Genomic DNA, 26,502 nt, shown 5'->3' on the forward strand with positions numbered 1-26,502 from the left:
TCCAGCATTTGAGTTTAAGCTGCTTATTTTATATCAGATATGTTTTCAAAGCAAAGATAAGAGGCTGTATCCATGTTTGATCCTCATCAGAATCTAAAACAATCAACTGTTTTTACAATCAACTGTAAAAAAGCAATGACTCAGTGAGGCGAATTAACAGAACCTGAAAAACCGGGATTGATGTGAGGCAGAACTCCATTCAGAACCAGACAAGGGTTTCTCTAGAACCAATTCAAACAAATGGAAGTTTACACACCACACACCGCCGTGATACTTTTCAACAAAAACAAAAAAATCTTGCAACGTAATTTCATCTAGTTTCTAGTGAAAATGTCTTAGTACACTTGATTTAAGAAAACTAACTCACAAATAACTTTTCAGGAAGAGATAGAAGCTTATTTTCAATCAATAATTTTTTAATATTGATTAAAAAATACTAGTTCTACTGACATATTATTTCACTCAAGAGATAATCTACCAATTGAACTTTTTCATCAATATTAAATAATTATTTACTTAAAACAATCTCCTATATCTTGCTAAACACTTACTTGGAAGTTAGATTTGTCTTGTTTCAAGTGTACAAAGATATTTGTACCAAAAACTAGACCCAAAATACCTGGTAAGATTTTGTGTTTTTACAGTGAACCTCCTGAACACAAACAATGTTCTGTGAATCTATTGGGTTGAGGGTGATGGGGGCATCATGGTGAAATGCAAACTGGACCGAATATTTTCTGCAATACCCCGGAATGATTACTGGAAGTGAGAAACGGAAGGTGAAGGCAAATATTTTAAAATCAAACCAAGTAATCAATTTAGTCATTAAACAGGAAATAGAAAAAGGTTAGGCTGTTTGGAGGAAATTATCATCTTTGGCTGTTAATGCACAGAGCTTCTATTATTATAATTAAAGCAGGAAATAACAGCTCCATTTGATTGTCCAGGAGGAAACCCAAACGTTCGCAAATGAGGGTTTATTTCCACCTTAAATAACTTCAAACGTCCTGCCGTCAGCATGAAACCAGTCTGCACCAGAGGACCCAGCAGCTTCACTCGGATCATCACTTCTGGATGTAGATGATGATGATGCACAGAGTTCCCACCAATCCCAAAGCTTGGAAACCCAGGAACCAGAGCAGAACCCAGAAGACCAGCACCACCACTGGCTCCACTGTCCGGTCCCCGAAGTAGACCTGGTTGAAGCCCACGCCCCGCAAGCACTTGTTGATCATCCCAAACAGAGTCCCCATCCTCTCGCAGTCGTCCAACTGAGGAGCTGGGACCGCCGGCTCTTGGGATTGCTGCAGTCCCGCTTCGCTTGGAGGGCGTGTTCGGGTCCGGCTGGGATCCATCTGCAGGGATAAAGTTTCATTTTGGTTTAATTTGTCCAGCTCCAATCACAACAATCATAAATTAATGGATAGATGCAGATTCAGCAGGGCCGGCCAAAACCTTTTTGGGACCTTAAGAATATTTTCATTCGGGGCCCCTCTTATCAGCATTACAACACGGCCATGTTAATAAAATAAAATAATACAATTACGAGAATAAACTGATAATATTATGATAATAATATAATAATTTGAAATAATATTTCGTAATATTATGACTTTATTCTCAAAATATTATGACTTTATTTTTTAAATATTGACTTTATTCCCATTATTTTGACTTTATTCTTGTACAACTTTAGTCTCATACAAGTTAATTCTCTTCATATCATGACTTTATTCTTGTAATTTTACAATTTATTCTTGTAATTATTATTTTTTTATTCGTATGGCTCTAATATAATGGCTACTGTACCAGTATGTGTGTAACATACCTGCTATCATGTAATTTCTAATTAGAATACATTATATCAGTCTTATTTGTCAGACTGATATACAAATAAGACTGATATAACCACCACTGATACACCACCAGGGTGCCCCTGGTGGTGAAGAGGCCCTAAGCAGCCCCTTAACTCTCATATGCCTTAGGCTGGCTCTGCAGTTCAGACCCACAGAGTGACCGGAACTGATTTGAGGTTCTGATGAGATGCGTGGTGTCAGACCAGGAAGTGCTGCTGTTCCACTCAGAGAAGCTCCTGTTGTGGTGAATGCTGAATCATTAACTGGGTTTAATGGAACACTAAATGGATCTTATCCATCAGAAGTGTTGACAGCTCTTCCTGCTGGGACACAGCTTCCTGTTTTCCCAGCCTTCCTCCCAGTCACACAAATCTACCTGTTCTTCGAACTCCACCCTCCATGATTCCGATAACACCACCTGTTCAACTTGCACCTCACTGGTCACTTCTGTCAACATCCCCTGATATTTACAATAAAACTACTGAACCAAAATGAATAATACACAAGCCGAACTGAGCTCAGAACCCTGCTGGTTACATATGTTCACCAGTTTTACTCTAACTAAACCGAACCGCTGAGTTGACACTAAAACGGCTCAATCATCAGAGTTTTCAACGGAGTTCGGACCAATTCTGCTTGCTGTTTTTAACGGAACAAACTTCAACCTAAAATGCTTTCAGCTGTTTTAACTCTGTTCTTTTCTGAGCCGACCCAACAACACTAAGTGTTCCGAAGAGTTTCCTCCGAACCCATAATCAGTTTAAAACAGCAGGTTTTGTACTGTGACAGATTTACCCGGACTGAGTACAGATCCCCGCGGAAGGTCTGCGCCGCATTCTGCCTCCTCTGGTCCTCCACAGAGAGCCCGTCTCCATGGTCCGGTGAGGCCGACATGTTCGGGTAACAACTTCCAGAACCCGAAGGGAACTAACCAGGGAAAGCAGCAGTTGGAGTCTGCCCAGAGAGGGAGAAGGAGAGGCGTCCCGATTACAGACAGCGAGGTGCGGCGCGCCCCCTGCCGGCGAGGGAGAGTCACTGCTTTTGCTGATATTTTAATGACACATCAGCGTTTCTTCAGCAGATATTATCATGTATCAACTTGAAGGGCAACTTAATACATATTTACTGCATTTTTTATGTTTTTGAGGGCTTTCTAATGTTTTAACTCTACATAGTCAATCACTTAATTTTGGATTCACTGAATATGAACATGATTAACAAACTTGACAGACATTTTTGCCCTTAGTTCAACCAAACAGAAGTTGTTGAGAGCTGCAAAAGCTACATGAAGCAAATTAGCTTTTTTGTACAGCCTCTACTGTAGGAAATCTATAGCTGTTTTGAAGTTTTACAATACTTTTTATCCGTGGATTTTATTTTTATATATCCACATTGCCTGTTTTGTGTTTATATAGATGGTTGATTGAGTTAGGACTTTAGAGAGAAGAGGCAGACAATGTTTTTTTCATTCAAAACTTTTGCTTATGTCAACATGTGACATGTTCATTTTAATTGAATAAAATAAATAAAATAATATCTGTAACCTTTATGTAAAGGGAATAAAAACAATTTATTTTATAGAAAGTTCAATTTTTATTAGAAACTTTTTATAAAAGGCAGTATTCTGCAACTAAAAGATACAAATCTAATATCACTTACGAAATTAGCATCATTCTTTGCTTTCATGCAAACATGTAGGATAAACTAGTATTTATTTATTTTTTTTATTTCCTTTACATTTTAAAGTACTGCTCAATTCTTTAGCTCAAATTAGATGTGTAAAAAGTTAAATGTGACTCCAGAGGCACAGGGTGCAGACACCTCTATGTGTGAAAATATCTTCACAACACTTGCCTGATCTTAGTGCACAATATACATATTTGTCATACAGCATCAGATACCGGAAAATATGATTCAAATGCTGCTTTGTATGTTCCACAGAAACTGAAACACAGTTTCTGCAGCAAATCATCGCCTGTTTTCAAGCCTACATTTAGTTCAGTTTAGAAGCAATCTGTGCTGCAGCATCTGATCCAAACAAAGGGGACTGGCATCTCTGAGGATTAATGGGTCACAGCAGTTCCTTCTACCTGTATTACTGAGCTCTCTGTGTTCACATGCAAAGGTCTATCAAGCTAAAAGAAGAAGTACAGACAAAAGAAAGTAGAGAAAGTAGTAGGTACAGATAGGCAGAGAGTAAAAATGATGTGAGGGGGAAGCTAAAAGTGCAAACTGAAAAAGATTGCAAAGAGTGCAGAAAGGACAAGGTGCAAATAGGATGAAGAGGTGCAGAGGAAGAGTTGCACAAATGACAAAGTTCAGATATAAACAATTGAAAACAGAGAAGTATATGCAGACATGAGGAGGTGAAAATAGCAGAGGAACCCAAAACAATGGGAAGAAAAAAATGATTATATATATATATATATATATATTTATATGAAGCTTCATACATAAACGATAAAAACAAGAAGAAAACAACATCAGGATTGTTTTTATTGTGATCACTCCTGCTGAATTAATCCAGAGAGGATGGAGGGTTTAATTCTGCACGGGGCCCCTGCAGGCCCTCATGGTGTGATCTGCCACTTTGGCGCTGAGGTGAGGGATTACAATCCCGACCGTAAGAACTATAATCCTAGCTAATCTGGGATTCCCTTTCATTCTGCAGCATGGGCAAAGATGAGGACTGGGGAAGCCTGGGGAAGCAGAGCAGAGGATTCGTTTGATGCGAGATGTTCCTGCTGGTTCTTCTTCACATCCTGCAGTCGGCTGTGATGACCCGCTCCTGCCCAGTTCTCTGTGTCTGCAGCAGCGGACTGACGGAGCCCAGGTTGGGTTTTTAAATAATCTCTATGGTTCTGTGTGCAGCTGACTGGTTCTGCTTTCTCCGTGTGATATTACCGTATATTTAATAAATACTGAGACATTTGCTGTGAGCAGAAGCTTTCAGAAAAATGTAAAGTTTCATATTTTTGTTTTGATCTTTTCCATGTGTGTTTCTGTGATTGTCTTAAAAGGCTCAAGTGTTATGTTATTTTCCTTCTAATAGATTTCAGAGCTGCATGCACTGCAAAGAACACAAAATCTTACCAAGTATTTCTGCCTCGTTTATAGTGCAAATATCTTAGCAAACTTGAAATAAGACAAAGCTAAATTACAAGTAACTTTTCAGCAAGACATTGGAGCTTAATTTAATTAACTAATTCCTTAATAATGAAAAAGTATTAGTTTCACTGGCAGAAAAATTTACTTATTAGAAGAAAATGTCTTGTTGAAAGTGAAATAATCAGCCTATGGACCAAGTACTTTTTCATCAATACTGAAGAATAATATAATATAATATAATATAATATAATATAATATAATATAATATAATGTGGTAATATTTTGTGTTTTTGCAGTGTGTGCTGATTCTGGTGGTAGTCTGGAAGTTGAAACTAACCTTTTGCAAGATATAGAGGCTTGATTTAAATCAATAATTTCTTAATATTGATGAAAAAGTACTAGTTCCATTGGCAGACTATTTCACTTATAACAAGACATTTTTCCATTGTTATAAGTTAATTTATCTGTCAATAGAACTAATACTTTTTTATCAATATTAATGAATTATTGACTTAAATGGAGCTTAAATGTGTTAAGATATTTGCAGTGGAAACTAATACAAAATATTTAGTAAAATTATGTATTTTTACAGTGTACAGTAACTCCAAACATCACAGTTGCTCTGTCCATTCCCCTAATGAGTGATGACTTTATAGCTTTACTGTTTGTTTCTCTAAAAGCTGTATAATAATAAAGCTAAATCTTAATTTAATGTTTGGCAGGTCGGTCCAGTGCAGCGACTCCGGGATGTCAGCACTTCCTGTGAACCTTCCACCCGACTCGGTCAAACTTCGCCTAGAAAAGACCTCGATCTCCAGGGTTCCCCGAGCAGCTTTCTACAACCTGTCGGAGCTGCGCTTCTTATGGCTGACCTACAACTCCATAACATCCGTCCACCCGAGCAGCTTCGTCAACCTGAAGGCGCTGCGGGAGCTGCGCCTGGACGGGAACCTGCTGACCGCCTTCCCCTGGGAGGGGCTCCGAGACATGCCCCGCCTGCAGACGCTGGGGCTCCACAACAACCGCCTGTCCAGCCTTCCAGCTCATGCTGCCCTCTTCCTCCCCAACATCACCTACCTGGATCTGTCGAGCAACAGGTGGGTGCAGCATACGAGGCTTTTGTCCGTTTTTATACTTCAATTTGGGCTTCTAACAAGAGCACAAGTGCTTAAAAAAGTTAATGTTTTTTGGTGTCTGGAAAATTAGCCGTTTCAAAAACTTACACCAGCAGGCAATGCCCTCAGTAGTCCTAGGTAAGTTCAATCCGTTACCTAGCAACCCCAATGGAGTCCAGCCTGTCACCTAGCAACCCAAGTTGCTTTAACACATTTGGTCAGCTAGCTTTATGTGTTTTCTTTCTTTAACTTGTTTTGTCTTTGTGATCTATATGTCTGTGAAAGGTGCTATAAAAATACAACTTTACTTCCTCTTTTTTGCAAGTTTTTGTACTTCCATTTGCGTCTCTACTGCTTCTAGAAACAGGAAGTGCTTAAAAAAAACATCCAGCTGTTTTTAGGACTAAGTTTTAATGTTTGTTGTCTAGAAAATGAGTCATTTCAAAAATCTCCTGAATGTAGTAAATCAGCAGGCAGTACTCCGTTACCTAACAACCCCAGCAAAGTCCAATCTGTTACCTAGCAACCCCAGCAAAGTCCAGCCTCTTACCAAGTAACTCAATCAGAATTACAGCTTATTTGGATTTAAAGTGACAGAGGCCCTAAAACAGCTCATTCTGAAAGGAATGAAGGAAAGTGTGATGAACATGTTTTATACATACATAGACGTATCCTAAGCTGTTTAATGAAGCATAACAGATCATCTTTTTGAGGTATGTCTCACCTGTTCATTGATGCTCTCCTTTCCTCAGGTTGACTATATTACCTGCTGAGCTCTTGGACCTCTGGTTTCCTTTTCCAGAACTACAGGAAGGACCAGTTCAAAGAAAGATCTTAGGCAAGTATAAAAGGACACTGCAGTCCTGAAGAATCTGTTGATAACTCATCACACCAGACAACGATGCACCACATCAGGTGTCCAGTAGCCTTGTTCTACGCTTTGCTTCGCTACAGAGGGACTGGACACTCGGCGAATAAGAAACGATTTCCTGCTGGAGGCATGGTCTCTGCTGAAGTTTAAGCTTTTACCCAATTGCTAGAGATTGGGACATATGTCTCAAGTTTGACGCTAAGAAGATTACCAGAAATGAACTTCACTGTAAACAACAATCGCCTGCTGGCCGCATTCCTGTTACAAATGTGTGAAAACTTTATTGCTATTCCACTAATGTCGAAAAATCATTATTTCTCAATCGCAGTATTTCCATTAAATAAGGAATGCAATTAAAATCACACGTGAATAAGTTTGTAAAAAAAATACATGCCATCATCCCCTAACACTTCCTGTTATTTTCTTCGTCTTTTCCACCCATAGTAACATCCAGTTGTTGATCACACGACTCGTGTGATGTGAAAGAAGTGTTGCTATTGCAGTTTTAAGAAATACTGTAATTTCAAAACAGCCGGAAAAACTATTTCATCCTAGCAAAGAACTTTTTATTGGAAAAATGTGAGGTTTTTTTTTTTCAAAACTGGCATGTCTCCATTAACCAAATTTTGTTTCATAGTTCCAAGTTGTGCAATTTTAAGATCAGTGAAAATTCAGCCATTTCAAAGAGAGTTGTGGTGAGCCGAACAAGATGGCTGCTATATTTGGAAGAGTGGCCAAGATGGACTGAATAGCTTAGTTCACCTACCGAAAGGAATTCAAGTTGATAGGAGAAATCCCAAAGGGAGCAGTGAAGGGAGATGAGAATCAAGTGGATTGCGTGGGACGGCAACAGATTTCACATTCATCTTTTTGTGCACTCCTTTGAGTAATCCAGGTCAAACTTTGCTTCTCACTCAGGTCTGCATGACAACCCCTGGCTGTGTGACTGCCAGATTTCCATGCTGACATCATTGTCCATGTCCCTGGGGAGCCCGGTGGTTCTGATGGATCAGCTGCTGATGTGCAGCAGGTCTGTGGGTCAGTCCGGGTTGATGCTGACACAAGCCGAGCTCTCTCGATGTATGCGGCCGTCCGTCCAGCCGGCAGCCACCAGGGTCAGCTCTCCGCTGGGCAGCAACGTCATCCTCAGATGTGATGCTAGCGGTTACCCAACACCAACACTGACCTGGATTAAAACCTCGGCTTACCCAGGTAAGCAAAGCAGGGCTACATTTGGCACTGAAGTGATGCCACAAACATCTGAGCGACTGAATATAAAGATCTGTTTTTCTCAAACAGGTTGTTGTAAACAGGATCTCCTGCAGAACACTGAACAACTTCCCAAGATTTTGGAGAGCTGTAAGTCGTCTCTTAATTGAAGCGTAAATATTTTTTTCCCTTGAATCTGCATTGCACCAGTCTTTAGCTTACACTCAATTCTTTACCAATATCAGTACAAAAACACAAAATCTTACCAGGTATTTTTGTTATAATTTCTGGTGTGAATATCTTTGTACACTTGAAATAAGACAAAACTTGAACAAAAAAGCACTAAATTAAGCTCTGATTATAATTTACAACATGGGAAAATGTCTTGCTCCATGGGCAGATTACAGAGCTTATAACTAGAAATGCACCAATTTGATATTCATATATGATTTGCTCCCAATATTTACAAAAAAAAAAATCTAGATTGGATATCATGACAATGTGCCCAATCTATCTGCTTCATTATTTATTTTACATTATACTTAAAATTCCGAATTGAACTTTCTCAAACATTGTTTTTGTCAGTTTCTTTCTTATATATTTTACTTAGGCTATTATACTCCTAACTGCACCGACTGAACAAATTAAAGTTGTTTTGTTTCTACACGTTTGACCAAACTTGTGACACTATTGGTGTATTTAAGTGTGAATCAGGTTTTTAAATTGAGTACATTTATGTCTGTGCTTAAAAAAATAAATATTTTCAGTTATTATAGAACTTCTTTCTGTATCGTATCCGTATCGGCCGATACTAAACCTCAGATATCCGTATCGCTATCAAAAGTGAAAAAGTGAAGCAGTGCAATCCTATTACTGTTTTTATAAACATTAATAAAGTACTGACTTAAACCAAGTTCTTATATCTTGCTGAAAAGTTACTTGTAAGCTAGTTTTGTCAAGTGTATCAAGATACTTGCACTAGAAACTAAACCAAAGACACTTTATAACATTTTGTGTTTTTGCAGTGTGCATCTCAAACTCTCCGCCGTGTGTTTCAGTTATGCAGGAATCTCCTCGTGTCGGTGTTCGCTGGTCCATAATCAGCCTCAATGGCCTGTCATACAAGGATGCTGGGGAATATCGCTGCCAGGCACGAAACATGGCTGGAATATCTGAAGCTCCAATCAAACTCAAGGTTATGGGCATCACAAGACTGTCTCGTGTCCCAAAGAAAAAAACACAAAAAATGTTGTCCAAATCCTCACCAAAAGGAAGAAAGCCGCCCCGAGCTCCTTCCACCAGCAGCATCAAAGGAAAGGAGAGTCAGAAAACTACAAATGCCCCGTCATCTTTACAGAACGACACGCAGGAAGTTTAAAACCTTATAAACAAAGACCCTCTAACAACTCTACAAATGTCCTCTGAGAAGAAACACCTGAATGCAAATCACTACGAGTTCAAGAAGTTCCAGTCAACAGGAAACGTTTTCCTTAAACAAAACAGTAGTTTCAGCTTTCAGAGGTCTTTACAAAGCTCTGCACAGCTGTGGATGCCACTGATTTATAAAAAATAAAATCATATGTGTGATACAGAAACTGAAATGTGTCATGTTTCACTTTTCTTAGAGATTAAAACAGAGATCAGAGAGTAAAGTAAGAAAGTTCCAGTCTTTATAAATAAAAATATTTTTATTACGCTCCATGTTCCTGAAGTGATTCTGATTATAAATTCACATTCTAACAGGATGGTTTAAAATCATGATTATAAATAAGGGAATGAATATTCACACAATTTCCTGAGCGCAGAATCAAAAAGTGTTGTCTTTGTTCCACTGGAGGTAAATTTTCATCAGACTGACGGGCTAAACTTCAGTGGACTGGGTTCTGGTTCTGGTTCTGGTTCTAGGACACATTGCTGTCCAGCCACGCTTTGATCTCGAGCTCGTTCTTCTCAATCCACTCGATGTTGTTCCTCACCGTCTCCAGCGCCTGCTGCCTGGGCATTTCTCCGGCTCCAGCATCCGGAGTCAGCTTGAAGAAATTCTCCATCTGAAGGTCCAGAGAGAAAAATACGACAAGCAAAGGAGAGAAAAAAGAAACAAAACGTCAGGAGGGATGAATTCAGAACCAGTCTAGGCTTACAGTGACTTCTCCAACATCATAAATGTATTAAAATGTGATTAGAAGCAGAAAAACAGGATGAACTTTGACCTGCCACAGCTGCAGCTTGGTGTTGTAGGAGGTTGTGATCCGATTGGGCAGCCGGCCGAGGTTCCTGTCGTTGATGGTGTATCTGTCGGGACGGAGGAATCATCAGCATCGCCAACAGGAGATTGTTTACGATTTTCTAACACAACTTTGCTTAAATAAATGATCTGACGAGCTTAACATTAAATCATTAAGGTTCAAAAATAAAAATTAAAAATCCAAGGAAAGAAGTTGGAAAAACTGAAAAAGCCTTGCCACAAAATATAATGCATAAAAAAGTAAATATGAATGGATAATGAATAAATATACTACAGCAAGATAAGGAGTACTACATTAAAATTAAGTTTGTAGTGTGCAGCAAAGAAAAACTAATCAAGCTGTTTTTGTGCTAAAATACATTTTAAATTAGTTTTAATAATCAAAAATAAAAATGTTCTGCAAGATTTAGAAAAAAAAATATTTATTTTAACCCTGCATGTGTAAAATCGTAACTAAATGCTAAACAAATTAGTACATTTTTATCAAAATTAAGGATTTATTGACTTAAAACAAGCTCCTATATCTTATGTAAGTTAGCTTTGTCTTATTTCAAGTGTACAAAGATATTTGCAGTAGAAACTAGACTGAAAATAATAAAATAGAATTTGTATTTTTGCAGTGAACAAGATGAAACATATATAAAAAGCAGAATATTTGCAAACTTATGATTTGTTTCCAGCATAATTTTGTTTAAATATTCCTCACACAGTATTGGAATGACCTTTAAGTGACATTACAGTGTGAAGCTTTATCAGAAGTAACTTTTTATGCTTTTTGGTGGCAACAGTTACTGAATTTAAGAAATTTGTAACAAAAAAAATAAGGAAAATAATCCCAGAAACTAGAAAACCTGACATACATTTTCAATAAAAAGTTAAAATAATGTTAATATTTACATATATTTTATGTGACTGTGACTTGGATTAATTAATACAGATGATATTTTGCTGCAGGTATTCTGCTGGACAATATTATGTTGGGCCCTTTAAGATATCCTTAGTTACCCTTGGTTTCTACGACGGATCTCTGTCCAAACCACTCGGAAAATAAAGACATTAGTAAGAAGCGCAGCTGTAACACGCCTTTCCTAGCATTGTCTTCACTTCCTGCTATAACTGCATTTATGCAACAGATTTAACCGGTGAAGCCAGAAGTTTTCATACACAGGTCTGTTTTTCTGATGTTAAATTTGACCAAATTCCTCTTGTTTTAGGTCAGTTAGAATAACCATTTCTATTTACTGGTAATCAGAGAAAGAATGTCAGGTATTTATTTGTTAATATCTTCGAACCATCAAATACTGAAGAAACTGAGAAGACATTAATAAATAAATGTGACAGAGGCTCTTGTATTTGTTAAATGTGGCATTTAGCAAATACTGGAGAAATTTGTTCTGATTTAACTTCAGGCAGTTAGTAATAAACATGAATGTGTGTTTTTTTTTTTTTTTTCATTTGGTGTACGTAAACAGCAGTTTCAGGTGTGAATATTTATAAAACAGAAAGCAGATGCAGTGAAGCTCCTTCAAATTGGATCTGGATTTTGACAAAAACAACAACTATAATTCTAGTTGACGTCCCTAATGGTTCCCTGAAGGAAATATTTCACGGCTTACAGGAAGCTCCCTACTTTATCTCTCTCCTGATGAAACGGTCTTTGCAGTCTGATAAGTTATCACAGCTTATTACACTACAAAAATAGCTGGACATCAGGTGACTGCACTTTTTAAAAATATTTTTATTTTTCCTGAAAGCCTCAAAGTAAGTTAGTCTAAGTTTAGAGACTTTGGTGCTTTGGAGGCTGAAAAGTGTTAATTATATAAAAATGGGTAAAAATCTGAGCTTGTTGTTGCCCAGTTCCACTGACCTGCTGACCAGGTAGTCCCAGTTCAACGTGGTCCAGTCCCAGGCCATAGTCTGACCCAGTGGGTTGTACGACACGTACCGCACCACGGTGAACAGATCCTGACTCCTCACCACGGTTTCATCTTTGGTGGCCTCCAGGAGCCTGTTGGACAGAAGAAAGTTTCATCTTCATTATTCTTCACAAGGTTTTTACTTCACTTCAGAGCAAAAATGTTCATATTTCCCATATATTTAGAATTATATGGAATAATCAAATAATCCCATAACCAAATATTAATCCCATATTTTGGGTCTCTACTGCTTCTAAAAACAACCCAAGAGCTTAAAAAGAAAACGCCGCCATTTTTGGCTGGAAAATGAGCTCTTTCAAAAACCTCCAGAAAGTAACAAATCACCAGGCACTGCCTGTTACCTAGCAACCCCAGCAAAACCAAGCCAGTTGCCTAGCAACCAAAGCAGAACTCCAGCTCCCTTAAAGAGGTTAGGATACGTCTCTCTATGGGCGATACAAAACATATTTATGACATTTTTCATACAAAATAATTTGTATGATTTCAGTCTGGTCAGTTCAGTCTATATTGAGCTCCTTTCAGAATAAGATGTTTTAAGGCGTCTTATCACTTTAAATTTAAATGAGCTGATGCTGGCCTCGCCTCCCAAACTCAACTTTTACACTCACGTGAAAATGGCTGCAAACAGATGTGCAATTACACAACCGTACATCTTTGAAAAGCAGAAGTCGAGCTTCCCTCACAATCAGCAAGAATGCAGCAAGTGGTCGGCAACAAAACACCCGTATTTTCCAGCAGCCATTGCACACAGTGGTAAAACCAGTTGACCAAACATGCTGGAGCTCAGCTTAGGTTGCTAGGTAACTCTCTGGGCTTCCCTGCGGTTGCGAGGTGAGAGGCAGTGTATGATGATTTGTTACATTTTCCTGACACCTAAAATCATGAATGTATTTCTAGAAAACAGCTCTTTTTTAAGTACTTGGTCTGTTTTTAGAAGCAAATGGAAATACAAAACCTGTAAAATGTGAAATGTACTATCATGTTACATGTACACAAACCCCGCCTTACTTACTGAACATATTCCTCTACCTTTGAGCCTCCTCAACATTAAGCCTTGTTTCTTACGAGTTGCTGTTTGTCCTGTTGCTTATTGAGGAGATCTAACCTTTACGCCATCTTGAAAATGAAGGATATGTTTTTATTTACTTGTTCAGAAGGTCTGTGTCCTCCACCGACGCCAGTCCATACAGAAGCTTGTCCTTCTCCTGGGCCAGAGTCGAGTCTTTGTACCTCTGGAACATCTGGTTCCAGTGATCCGGACTCCCCGACATCTTCATGCCGTAGCGGTACACGAGCAGCCTCAGGTTCACTGGGACGCTGCTGCAGGTCCACAGGAGTGAAAATACCACTTTTAAACAACAGATGTGTCAGAAATGAAGTTTAAGATTTTAATTAATGGTCCTGTTGTTCTGCAGGTTGGACTGGATTAATAAAGCTAACCTGAGAGTTTTGTCGATCCACTGTTTAAAAATATCTGATGCTTCATTCAGTGCATCTGCATCTCCCATCTGACATGCGATGCTGAGGACAGTTTCCCTCAGCAACCTGCAGCATGAAACAGATAGTATGTTATTCATACCATTAAGTAAAAATAACAACCACTTTGTGTCACTTTTGTACCTCTCTGTTTGTGTGCCCTCATCTGTCCACCCGAGTCGCGTTGCAATTGGTTTAACCAGTCCACGAAACAGTTTCTGGAAAAATGAATAATGTAAATTTATCTTAAATACAACGTGGAAGCAAATAAAATAATAAAACAAATAAATTACAAAACCAGTCGCTTTTGTTGCAACAATTTGGAAAATGTACAATCACAGCAATGAGTTCCATTAAAAAGATAATTTGCCTTTTTCCAGTATTTATAATTTTGGCTGCTTGGCAAAAAGTTAGACAGCACTGATAGGATAAAAAACAATTAGGCAAAAACAACAAAAACTTTTAAACTGTTAAAATATTTTAAGGACGAAAGAATATAATAATTGTTGCATTTGGATTTATTTTTACAATATTATAGCTTGTTGTTAATTAATTTTTACAACAATTTCTCAGAATTTACAACTTTTTCCATATAATTCTAAACGTTTTTCTACTTTCAGCAATTCTTAGAAAAAAATTGGCTTAGTCACATTAATGAAAATAATATTAGGAATTTTCCTATTTATTTACTTCTTTATTTATTTGATATTATTTATATGTTTAATATTGTTATTTATTTATTCATTTGAAGAGGAGATACATTTACAATTTGTTTTTTTTCCTGCCTGTTAACTGAAAGCTTCGACTGACATGGAATGAACTCTGACTGAATAAGAGATTTGTGGTCTGCAACAGAAAAATAGTGCGTAATAATTTTTATGTAACAAGAAAATAAAAAAGCTTTGTTGAGATCTACAGTCTCTTTTTCCAGAGGAATCTGGCAAAATAGCCGAACTATTTCCAAGTGTCGACATTTGCATTCAACCTTTTAGTTTTAAAATCATCAAAGCACAAAATAGTAAAAACAGCAAATTAGAAATTTAGTTTGAATCCAGATAAATATCTGGATGTTGTGAATTTCTTTTCTGCTCACCTGAAACTTTTCGTAGAGATCTTTGTTGTTGGACAACATGTCTCGAACGTAGGCGATGGATGAAGCCACACGACTCCAAACGATGTACTCCGACTCTTCTCTCAGGTACTTTGTGAGATTGAAGGCATTACCGTAATTGACAATATCAGCCCTAAAATAGAAACAAAATTTCCAGTATTTATATTTAATTTGATCTGTGATGTTGACAGGGTTTTCTTCTGTCTTCATTTCCTACCTCGCCAGAGCAAAAACGTCATCGATGAAGCTCGTTCGGTCGGCTGCATCAAAGGTCTGGTCAAGAAATCAGAACAGTTGAGCTCAGAGGGCGAGTAAAACTGAAAACATAAAGATCCGATCTGAGAACAGAAATACCGTGTGGTTGTCCTGGAGCTGCTGACTGATTACAGTCCACATGCTGTCTTCATGGTTGACTCTGTAGAACCCAATGTGGTCGTTATTTATCTTCAGCAGTCCGTCTGCTGAGGGCGAATAGTCAATGATGGCAAGTTCTGAAAAAGAAAACAATCACTGTGATTGATTTAAGAGCATAAAGGCGTCTAAAACAAATATTTATCCTATTTACATATTCTTTCAGTCTCATTTTGTCTTAAATTAAGTTACTCCAGATCTGAATTATACACTGTAAGACATTTGAAGATGGTTCAACTTGAAAATGAAAGTTCACCTTTTGCCCTGAAAATGCAATTTTTTTATTGGTTTTAACTCAGAAATTAAAGTTCATGAAGTTGATTTAACAACAAGAGACAAGTTGTCTAAGCATTGTTTTTAAAATTCATTAATCTTGAATGGATTCTTGTCACTTTAAATCCAAATAAGCTTTGAAGAGGCTCATCTTCCAGACACAGAAAGACAAACTTATTACCAAAAAATGTCTGGCTGGTTTTCTTCAGCGCTTTTAGAAGCAGCAGAAACCCAAATGGAAACACAAAAATCTACAAAATATTAATTTTAATCAATATGTCCCATTTGAAGTAGATGCTGTAAGGCATTCTGTATTTAAAGATGGTTAAATAAATTTTCCATGACAATTTCCTTCTATGCACGTGTTTAGAGAATCTGTTTGGATTAATTTAATAATAAAAATGACATTGGATTGTTTTTTTGTGCCTCATTTTCAAGCTAAAAGGGAGAATTACCGGCAGTGCTCTTGTTAAACATTGTCTCCTCTATCTTGTTGCTTTTCACAGAGTACCATTTGACAGGAATGGTCCACTTGTATCTGAAACCCAGACAGAATCATGGTAAATAACTATGATAGTTGGGGAATCAGTTCATCTGTTTCTCTCTGAGGATCCTACTGGAAAGGTGAGTTGGGCTTGCTGGGGTCGGCCAACGGGTCCAGGAGGAAACGCTTCTGGGTCAGTTTGGCGTTTGACTCTGAGACGGTGACATCTACGACCGGATAGCCCATCTGTTTGGTCCAGGTGTCCATCACCTCTGCAACAGGCAAGTTGCTCACCTAAACACAGAGAGCAACATTTGTGTGAAAGCTTCAAAATGTTTTTACTTTTCTTTTTGTGAAACACTAGCTTAAAAAGAACAAAAGTAAAAGTTCTGAAAGTTCTTCAGCACCAATTTAGGCTCTCAATATTTCTATTCCCTGCAGTACATGTGTCAAACTCAAGGCCTGGGGGCCAAATCCAGCCCACCGTATATCATTTTATGTGGCCCTCTGTGCTCCAGAAGCCATTTTAGATCAAACATTCCTTCCAGTTTTTGGTACTAATGCATAATTGTAAGTGTATTGCAAATTTTCCACAGAAATGGTCAAAAACATTGGATTAATGTTTTCTACCTGCAGGTGGCGGTGTTTCTTACTTTAACGACACTGCTGCCTCAACCTTACTTGGTATCGAGTTTTATCAATACATCCTGACAACCAAAAATGAAAATGAGTTCAACTCCTCTACCCTACAGGATTGTGTCCAGTGTTTGGTACCAAATGGAAAAAAGCTTACATTTTCTTAAATCTAAATGTGAAATTGTATCATATCGTCTAGCTAGAGTTTATAAATTTTATCACTCTGTCATAAAAAACACTTTTCAACATACTTCAGCCAGAGAAGCCCAGAAGTTGGCCGTTTTTGCGTTCTTGAAGTGGAACTCCTTTAAATATTTCTGCAGGCAGAAGAAAGAAGAAGCAGACTCCACTGTAAGATAAATCTGAGTTATAAATTTTTATTTGGATGTTCTTTGTGATTGTCCACTCACTCTGCAGCCGTCTCTGAATACATCCCTCCCCATCCAGTCCTCCAGCATGCGGAGAACAGAAGCTCCCTGCAAGAAAGGTCAACAGTCTAATTAGAAAACTATTAGACTATTAAACCTCCAAGGTTTGCTGAAAGACAAACATTGGAGGATAGCCCTCCTGCCCTCCTGTGACAAGGTTTGTTATGACAACAAATCTTTTCACAAAGACTAAGAAGCACAGCAGGCAGGTAAGGGATAAAGTTTAGTGGTTGTTTAAATCAAGGTTAGCTGATATTTTTCTGTATTTATGTGCTCAGAAACTGAAATGCTAATTAATATATTGCAGCATTTTCAGTCAAAATCCTTACTCAGATGTCGTGAAGACTTCTGTATTGTTGCCAACATGTCCGACGAACAAATAAAAGAAAAAGTGCATGCAACATAATGTTTTAAAAAGTCACTGAAGGTTTTCACCTTGCTGTAGGAGATGGTATCAAACACAGAGGTGATTTCCGCCGGGCTCGATACGTCCACGATGATTGGATGAGAAGAAATGAGGGCGTCGTCCACCATGACAGGAAGCACGTCGCTGATGATCATGATGTCTCTCTGTGAAAGGAGGCTTCGTCAGTCTGACACCCTCAGAGTTTCACCGCCTCTGTGTGGAACGGAAGAGCTCACCATGCCCCAGGTCGGCTCGGCCTCTTCCACGCCGATGTACTCGAAGAAACTGGCGAAGCCCTCGTTGAGCCAGAGGTCATCCCACCAATCCATGGTGACGATGTTACCAAACCACTGAGAGAGAAAACCGACATGAGGATCCAAACAAGGTGGAATGGCAAAAACATTTCATGACATCCACAAGCAGGTGGGGATTGGAATAGAAAATAAATAAAAGTGCAGCATGTTTTTTACATATTTGCTAAAACTGTTGCCCAAAGCAACCAATCAGAGCGAGAAGGAGGGTCTTAGCGCTGTCAATCATCCTCATGAACTCACTGACAGATACGCTAATGGCGGAGAAACAACTTACTGTTACAGGAAAACAGTTTATCTGCCGTTATCTGTGGCTATGCTAACTAGCCTGGCTTTCAAAACATGCTATGCTCTGCTAGCTGCAGATTAGCAGCTAGCAGAGCAAATACCACTGGGAGTACTAGGCGAAGGCAGAGGAGCTCAATTTTTTTTCATAGATTGTCTCATACCATACTATCACGACACTTTCAGCAAATATGTAAAAAAAGATATTTTTGATTAAGGTTACATACTTTCATAGCTCCAGCCTGTGTCAAACCTCCTAGAACACGAGTTAATGCGTAATTGTGAATTATTGCAAAATTTCCGCAAAAAATGTAATTGTTGCTTTTGTCATACTCCTGCCTTGATGTCAAGTTATCATCCCTGATTGATATGCCAGGAACAAAAAGTCACATTTACCATCATGCATAAGCACGATTATGTCAAAATTCCTTGCAAATATTCCTAAATTAGCTCAGAATCTGGGATTTTGATTCCAAACAGAATCACAAAAACAACTGCAAAATCCTGTGAGGACTGATTGATGTGAAAAGACTATTTCAATATTATTTAATTCTAAATTAATGTTTTAATTTTGCATGTATACTTTACATATTTTCTGTTTTTTATCATTTATGTTACTGATTTTATTACTGAAGTTAATAAATGTATTTAAATAAATCTTAGACAGATAAAAAAATAAGCTCCAGTTTACAATAACAATTACGTAAGTTGTATTTCATTCCCAGTTTTGAAACACGGGAGGAAGCTGGAGTATCCAGAGAGAATCGACACATTCACAGGAAAACTCCATGAAAAAAGACCCTAAAATCAAGAGCTTTTTGCTGCTAGCACTACATTTAAGTTTAATTTATTCCAAAAATGATCCTTCAAATTGGAAAAACTTTCATTTTCTCTGTAAACAATGTACTGAGAAAAGTATTTTTTCACCTAAAAAATTTGCTTTGCCACGAGTTTGTCTGTTCATCGCTTATCTTTACACTCTGAAGGTTTAAAGGTTCACTGCACAGTTCATGTGAGTCAGCTTTATTGCGATACATAAACAGGAACAATCTGGTTCAGTTCATAAAAGTTGAAAGACCTCTAATCTTCGTCCACTGGAGGATAAATTACTTCACTTAGTGCAATCTAATAAACATTTAAAATAAAACCAGTTTTAATGATTTACAGGACAAATTTGGACTCTGGTTTGGTTGCAGTGGAAGATTTCCATTTGGAGATGAAAGGAGCAGCAGTGGTAGAGTAACTTCTCCTTATCAACTGATGATTGAAAGCAACACAGAGCTATAGCTTTTATAAAAGCAGAAATATCATCTTTCACAATAGATTATAACATTTTAAATTTGCTGTTTGTCGGTTCTGTTGGACTTCAGTGCCACAGTGACACAATTGACCATGATATATTATTGAAGTTACTGGACTCTCTGGACTCAATTAGTTCAAATCTTAACTAAAAACAGGGATTTCTTTGTATAAATAGGCAACATCTTGTTAGAGTGGACAGAAATCAAATGTGGGGTACCACAAGGTCCAATCCTGGGACTCCTCTTATCCGATATCTATATGCCCCCGTTAGTAAAGGTTCTAACAAAAAATAAGAGTAGCTAACTATGCAGATGATACACAGCTGTACATTATGATGTCACCAGGTTACTCTGAGCACATCCAATCACAGATGCTCAGATGCTTAAATAGATAAATGTGAGGATGTGCCGAAATTTTCTTCAACTGAACAGAAACAAAACTAAAATGATTATTTTTGGACCTAAAGAGGAACGATCTAGAGTGAAAGCACAGCTTCAGTTATTATGTCTAGAAACTAAAGATCAGGCCTGAAATTTAGATGTTGTGATGGATTCTGACCTGAACCTTCAGATTCACATAAAGACAGTTACAAAGTCAGACTTCTATCACCTGAAGAATGTTTCAAGGATTAAAAAACTAATGTCACAGCAATAGCGATCTGGATTCGATCCAGATTGCTGTCACAGCACAACTCACAGCTCACAGAACTGTTCTAACAGTTTCTGTTAGAAACTGAACTGTTTCTGTTAGAACAGTTTCTGTTAGAAACTGAACTGTTTCTGTTAGAAACTGTTCTAACTGAAACAGTTTCTAACTGTTTCTGTTAGAACAGTTAGAAACTGTTTCAGTTTCTGTTAGAAACTGAACTGTTTGGTTCAGTTTCTAAAGACTGAACCAAACAAATCTGACCTGAACCTTCAGAGTCACATAAAGACAACTATAAAGTTAGCCTTCTACCACCTGAAGGGCATTTCCAGGACTAAAGGACCAATCTCCCAGCAAGAGCTAGAGAAACTATCTTTAGTTGCATTGATAACAGCAACAGTAAGATTTCAGAGACTTGCAGCTGAACCAGAACGCTGCTGCTGGCGTTCTGACTAAAACCAGGAAGATCGAGCACATAACACCAGTTCTAAAGTCAATACACTGGCTCCCTGCAGCTCAGAGAACAGACTTTAAGATACTTCTGTTAGTTTATAAATCACTGAACAGCTAAGCACCACAATACATTAAAGATCTGCTGGTGTTGCATCAACCTTCCAGACCCCCCAGGTCTTCACGGAGAAGCAGCATTCAGCTTCTAGGCACCACAAATCTGGAACAAACTTTAAATAAGTGCCTTTAAATCAAGGCTAAAAACCCCATATTTTGATTAGTAGTATCTGGAACTTTGATCAATGTATTTGATGTAAATTTGCTAAATGATTTTGATAATTGCTATATAAATAACCTTGACTTGACTTGACTAGAAGTAAAATTAGCTCAAAACTCAAATTGTTATTTATTTGCATCTGGATCCCTGTCTCTTTTTCCACCAGTATGTTCTCGTCTGTCTCTACCTGGTGAACCAGTTCGTGGGCGATAACGCTCGCCACTCGCTGCTTGTTGGAGGAGGACGACTCTTTCTCATCGTACAGCAGGTTGGTCTCCCTGTAGGTGATGAGGCCCCAGTTCTCCATGGCACCGGTACCGAAGTCAGGGATGGCTATCTTATCTGGATCAGAACAGCACAGAGAAGCCTCTGAAGTGACCGCACATGATAAGTTTTACTGCATTCCTGCATGATAATTTCACTTAGTGCTGCAATGTAGAAGTGATATTATATTACATAATAAAACTGATGTCAGGAGACAAAAAGTAAATGATTTGTAAACCACATTTAGTGAATGATGAAGCATTAAATTATGAAATGAAGGCTAGTTTGGAGATTTAATATCTTAAAGTTTAGAATCAAGATAAATTATGTTAAAAACAAACGCGATTAGCTGTATTATCTGGACTGAGTGGGATGGAAATTTAACTAATTTGAGGAGCTGTTTTTGAACAAAATAGCACATATTGTATATGATTTATATATTATTTACGACATGTCTGTAAATTTACTAAACATACAGCTAAAATGTAGATAAAAATAGGGTTTTTGTTGTATTTGGAATTAAATTATGGACTTGAGAGAGTGTAGTTTATTATGGAAGTACAAAAAAAACAATAGAGAAAATATTCTATAGTTAAAAGAGGAAATTATTTCAAATTGTATTGTATTTGTTTTGGATTTTGAATTGTTAACTTTGTTTTTATGTTTCTGTGTACTGCTCTATCTATAAGTGGTATGTTTTGGGATTTTTATATATTTTAATTAATATTGAATGGGTAATTTAATGTTATATGTAGGATAGGGAGAGGTACAAGCTTTGTACCTTTTCAGTCAAATTGAATGAATTGTTGCAGTGTTTTGAAATATGGATAATAAATAATTTGACTGACTGAATAAATAATAAAATAAATAAAATCAAATAAAAAAATGGGCTGTATAAAATTGGATTAAACCGGATTGCATATTGAATGAGTTAATGTTACATTTCAAATCAATTATAATTACTTTGAAACTTATCAGATTTGAATTTTAATCTAGTATTGAACTGGTTTTATTGTGTTGAACTGGACTGTTTCCAGCTGGTTTTGAAGCGTACCCAGTTTGGAGATGGAGTACGACATGTTGAAATATTCCTCAAAGTGATCAAAGATGACCTTCGTCACGTCCGCTGCGTATTCTGCAGTTTTTAACTGGCTGGGCTGGGCGTAGATCCTCAACTGCAGCAGAAAACACCAGAACAATCACTGAAAACTCAACCAAAAATATATAATTAGTTTGAATATTTGTTTCAGATTAATTCGCTGATTGAAACAGACTTACAGGAATGTTACTGGCAGACGTTCTTTCCACAAAACCAAACTGGTGGACAGCAAAACAAACCAAGTAGGTGCTCATTGGAATGGATTTCTGGAAGGTGGTTTTTAGCTTATTGCCTGGCAGTTCTTCAGGAGAACCCTGGAAATGCAAAGCAAAATTATCAATTAAAACAGTTGGCTTGTGTTGATGAGAATACATAAAAAAACACAGCAAATCTGGCTGTCTATGACTTTTTCAATGAAAACATATTGTGTTTCTTGGTTTTGTTTAAACTATTAAGAAACTTTATATGCTCAATAGCTGGGATTTTGGTGCAAAAACAAAACAATTGTTCATTTTTACAGCTAGATAATAAATTACCAAGGGACTTGATGTAGGGTTACATGAGGAACATACTTACATTTCTTTCCAAAATTTCAATATTCAAAGTATTTTATTACCAAATTACCAACTTTTACCAGTGGTGAACCAAGTACTGAGTCAAAGTATTGATCCTACTAGTCAAATTATACTCCAGTAAAAGTAAAAGTAACTCTGTCAAATTATTATTTAATTATGCTTTCAAAAATACAAAAGTATTGAAAGTACTTAAAATTGATTAGTTTTTCTTTTGAATATTTGGGAAAACTTGCTGCTAATTTGAACAGATCATAAATCATTAATAATAATGCATTAGTCATTTTTCCTAGCTTTTCTTGCCACTCAAAGAATAAAGAAAAGTGAAGAAAATTAAGTGCAAAGATGCACTTAAAAAAGCCTTTGGAAAGAAGCTGTTGAATGGTGACGTCTTCCATTACGAAATTATTTTCAGTCAATGTATTCATTAATCTTAGATTGGTAAGCCTGCTTCGATTGGACAGTTGTGGTCAGAAAGAGACCGATTATTCACTCAAGTTTATCCTAAAGTGGTCGACATATTTATCATAACCGGGAGGAAATGCAACTGTAAAATACCGACAGAATTTTATCATACGCAACCGCAGCTGCCGGTATTTTAAGTAAATTAGGCTGCGTTCATACTGCAGTCTGAAGTGACCAAATTCAGATTTTTTTTTTTGTCTTTTACGTAATGTGACCTGTATTTGATCTTTTTTTCGAATGCGACCAGGTCACTTGGATATTCGATATGTATGTGTACAGTGTGGACTTAAAGTCCACCAGTTTCTAATGAAACATTTTGTTATTTTTTGAGTACTCCCTGGTTTTGAGTAACGTCCTAACAGTTTGATTTACACCCAACATGGCTGATTGCAGTCCTACCTCTGGTGGCATGTTGGAAAGAGCGCCGTAGTTCTTGTCATGAGTGATGGAGATTGTATAAGTGGCTTTCTTGTTTGGTTCGTCAAAGCAGGGGAATGATTTCCGGGCATCTGTTGGCTCATGATCAGTTGCAGCAATCTTCCTGGTAGGAAAATAGAGATGTAGATATAAAAGCTCCTATCAACATCTTAATACTGAAATTAGACTTGTTATCTTGGAAGTACAATGCACTTTAATGCATCAGGGTAATCACATGGGACATTATGTTTTATGATGTTAGGATTTGAGAGTAATAGGAGCAATTATTTCTCATGATATTTGTAGTTGTGTTGTACTAACAGAATGTCTTCTATGGATGTTTTCTGCAAATATGATGATTGCTACAAACCAATCATTATATTGGTTTGTATGATGATTTCTCCTATAATATGGAGAAATTGCCTTGTTATAAGTGAATTAAGTAGAACTAATACTTTTTAAAATCAATATTAAGAAATTATTTACTAAAACAAGCTAAAACAAGCTCTGATATATTGCTGAAAAGTTAATAAGTTAGTTTTAATTGCTGCTTTCATTTATTTAATCAAAGAGCCTTTTTTGAGTCTGCAAAATCCAGTTGAAAATTAATTGATTACTAAATTAGTTGACAATTATTTAAATAATTGATTAAGCATAATTAATTGTGATTAGTCATGATTAACCAAATAATGATTAATCTGATTATTTCAATATTCGATTAATTGGGGTTAATCACGATTAATTGCAATTAATTGTGATTTGTCACAATAAATCATGATTAATCGTTTCAGCAATTGTCTCATTTAACAAGTCTTTTCTTACTTGGTGACCCCCTCCTCTGTGTAGACGACCCTGTAGAACCCCACCACCGATCCAGTGAGCAAGCCCTGGAAGTCCAGACTCAGCACGTAAACCTGTCCTGGGTCGGTGGCCGGCAGCTCCTCCGCGGCCTCCACCACCACATACTCCTCAGGTTTGTATTCAAAGCAGCGGTTGACCTCCACGTCCCTCTGCACCCCGTTGCTGTCCTGGACCTTCAGCCTGGGCTTGGCGCTGACGAACGTCTCCCTGATGTGCAGCCACAGGTGGCGGGTGGGTTTACTCACCTCCACATGGATGTCCACTGTGCCAGTGTAGGTGTCATCCACCAGGTTTGGCTCCAGGTGCAGGTCGTAGTGGATCGGCTTCACGTAATCGGGCAGACGGAAGTTTTTCCAGTCCCCGCTGGAGTCTGACGAAGCCAGACAGGGCCCCCTGTCAGAAGGAGGGGGCTCTGTTGGGGCTCCAGTTGGGGCTCCAGTCGGGGCTCTAGTTGGGGCTGGGGTGGATTCTGGAGTGGAGGAGGAGGGTCTAGAGAGTCCAACCCCTAAACCAACAGCCAAGGAGCAAACCACCACTGCTGCACAGATGATGGCTGCATGTTTGCCTCGAATCCAGTACCGCTTCTCCTTTCTCTCCAATTCCATGGACATGCTGTCCGGCATGCTAACTCTGCAAACTGCAAACTTCTGAGGTAAAAAAGCTTTGAGCTTTTCCTGGAATCAGGAGCTGCTGCTGGGTTTAGATTAGCTGTGTGAAAGCTTGTCCCTGTGCTGCTGAGGGGAGGAGAGAGGAAGGAGGAGGAGAAGTAAAAGGAGAATCTCACACAGTCACTGAGAGTTTTATTTGGTCCTGCATGATGTTAGCACGCCTCTTTTTGTTAAACATCGACTGTCTGCCTGTAAATCAGCAGTGAGGCTTTAACATCCCGTGTTGCTACACTGCAATAACAAAATCGTACCTTGTTTTTGTCTGGTTTTCGTCTTAGTATGCTTGAAATAAGACAAAACTTACTGATACGTAGCCTTTCAGCAAGTTATAGGAGGTTGATTTAAGTAAATAATTATTGAATATTGATGAAAAAGTGCTAGTTCCATTGGCAGATTATTTCACTCCTGAAATATTAGACTTAAAACAAGCTCCTATATCTTGCTGAAAAGTTACTTATAAGTTAGTTTGTCTTATTTCAAGTGTACTAAGATGTTTCCACTAGAAACTAGACCAAAAATACTTGGTAATATTTGGTGTTTTTGCAGTGCAGGTTACAGGAATACATAAAAGAATTAGTAAAAGCTGATGTTTTAACCTGCATCATTGGAGGGAATTAAATTTAAACCTCTGTTGTTATACATGCTGTTGCACGTCCTCAGAAAAGTGGAAACGTTGCAAAAACACAAAATTTTACCAAGTAGTTTTGGTTTAGATTCTAGTGCAAATATTTTAGTACACTTTAAATAAGATAAAATTAACTTAGAAGTAACTTTTCAGCCATAGATAGCAGCTTGTTTAAGTCAATGATAATGGAAAAATTCAAATGAAGAAAACAGATTTTTCCCTAATGAAGAGTCACTCTTAATTACCAACCAGCAGGGGTGAAAGTAAGGGGGTACGGTTAGGTACTGCGTACCCCTAAAAGATTTAGCGGGGGTACGCAGTACCTGCAAGAGAGGGGATTGGGTGTCTGCTGTAAAATATCAGTGGGTTCACTGTGCAGCCGTGAGTTCACCCACTAATCAGCTGTGACTGATTAGTTTTTCAAGAACAATCTAAAACACGACTTAATCAGTTAATAAATAGCTTTTTTCCAATTTCACATTGTTTCTGAACTGTTCTTTGTTAGGGCAGGGCTGCAACACGTCGATTGCGGAAGGTTTTGAGTCGATCTCGGCATTAGGTGACAAACTGAACGCTGCCAGGACGCTGAGATCAGGACGTCTTCCTCTGGCTGGGTTAAAATGTTTGTAACTTTATTAAAGAACAACAAAAAAATATATAAATCAACAAAACATTTTCAAATTGATGACCAAACA

At 37.8% G+C, this 26,502-nt stretch overlaps 3 protein-coding genes across 3 annotated transcripts; 1 reads left to right on the forward strand and 2 right to left on the reverse strand.

The window, feature by feature from the left end:
- Positions 1–596: 596 nt before the first annotated feature.
- fam241a (family with sequence similarity 241 member A) lies at positions 597–2,854 on the reverse strand. The gene is made up of 2 exons (XM_015039364.1): positions 2,652–2,854; positions 597–1,355 (listed from the first exon to the last, which is right to left on the reverse strand). The coding sequence occupies exons 1-2, from the start codon at positions 2,748–2,750 to the stop codon at positions 1,065–1,067; spliced, it is 390 nt and encodes a 129-aa protein (XP_014894850.1). The 5' UTR covers positions 2,751–2,854; the 3' UTR covers positions 597–1,064.
- Positions 2,855–4,495: 1,641 nt separating this feature from the next.
- Positions 4,496–9,824, forward strand: lrit3b (leucine-rich repeat, immunoglobulin-like and transmembrane domains 3b). Its single transcript, XM_015039339.1, has 6 exons — positions 4,496–4,689; positions 5,687–6,061; positions 6,832–6,917; positions 7,869–8,162; positions 8,250–8,309; positions 9,218–9,824. The coding sequence occupies exons 1-6, from the start codon at positions 4,592–4,594 to the stop codon at positions 9,535–9,537; spliced, it is 1,233 nt and encodes a 410-aa protein (XP_014894825.1). The 5' UTR covers positions 4,496–4,591; the 3' UTR covers positions 9,538–9,824.
- Position 9,825: 1 nt separating this feature from the next.
- enpep (glutamyl aminopeptidase) lies at positions 9,826–25,293 on the reverse strand. The gene is made up of 20 exons (XM_015039365.1): positions 24,476–25,293; positions 23,636–23,777; positions 22,379–22,513; positions 22,155–22,275; positions 21,024–21,178; positions 17,803–17,916; positions 17,596–17,730; positions 17,143–17,208; positions 16,984–17,049; positions 16,230–16,390; positions 16,068–16,150; positions 15,283–15,419; positions 15,146–15,201; positions 14,911–15,061; positions 13,962–14,035; positions 13,782–13,886; positions 13,488–13,661; positions 12,272–12,412; positions 10,370–10,451; positions 9,826–10,207 (listed from the first exon to the last, which is right to left on the reverse strand). Exons 1-20 carry the CDS (start codon positions 25,135–25,137, stop codon positions 10,061–10,063), a joined length of 2,907 nt encoding a protein of 968 aa, XP_014894851.1. The 5' UTR covers positions 25,138–25,293; the 3' UTR covers positions 9,826–10,060.
- Positions 25,294–26,502: the final 1,209 nt, after the last annotated feature.

The sequence above is a fragment of the Poecilia latipinna genome, unplaced genomic scaffold (genome assembly GCF_001443285.1).
Source record: "Poecilia latipinna isolate Pla-1442-1.1 unplaced genomic scaffold, P_latipinna-1.0 Scaffold468, whole genome shotgun sequence".
In the NCBI taxonomy this organism is placed as follows: Eukaryota; Metazoa; Chordata; class Actinopteri; order Cyprinodontiformes; family Poeciliidae; genus Poecilia; species Poecilia latipinna.

Bases quoted from the DNA above. Each gene is read 5' to 3' on its own strand.
- fam241a (XM_015039364.1), bottom strand. From the start codon at position 2,750: ATGTCGGCCTCACCGGACCATGGAGACGGGCTCTCTGTGGAGGACCAG. The intron at 1,356-2,651 runs GTAAATCTGTCA...TTATCCCTGCAG, and splicing joins GGGATCTGTACTCAGTCCGG to ATGGATCCCAGCCGGACCCG.
- lrit3b (XM_015039339.1), top strand. From the start codon at position 4,592: ATGTTCCTGCTGGTTCTTCTTCACATCCTGCAGTCGGCTGTGATGACC. The intron at 4,690-5,686 runs GTTGGGTTTTTA...AATGTTTGGCAG, and splicing joins AGCGGACTGACGGAGCCCAG to GTCGGTCCAGTGCAGCGACT. The intron at 8,163-8,249 runs GTAAGCAAAGCA...TTTCTCAAACAG, and splicing joins TAAAACCTCGGCTTACCCAG to GTTGTTGTAAACAGGATCTC.
- enpep (XM_015039365.1), bottom strand. From the start codon at position 25,137: ATGCCGGACAGCATGTCCATGGAATTGGAGAGAAAGGAGAAGCGGTAC. The intron at 16,391-16,983 runs GTATGTTGAAAA...CTCTGTGTTTAG, and splicing joins TCTGGGCTTCTCTGGCTGAA to GTGAGCAACTTGCCTGTTGC. The intron at 16,151-16,229 runs GTAGGATCCTCA...TCTGGGTTTCAG, and splicing joins AAGCCCAACTCACCTTTCCA to ATACAAGTGGACCATTCCTG.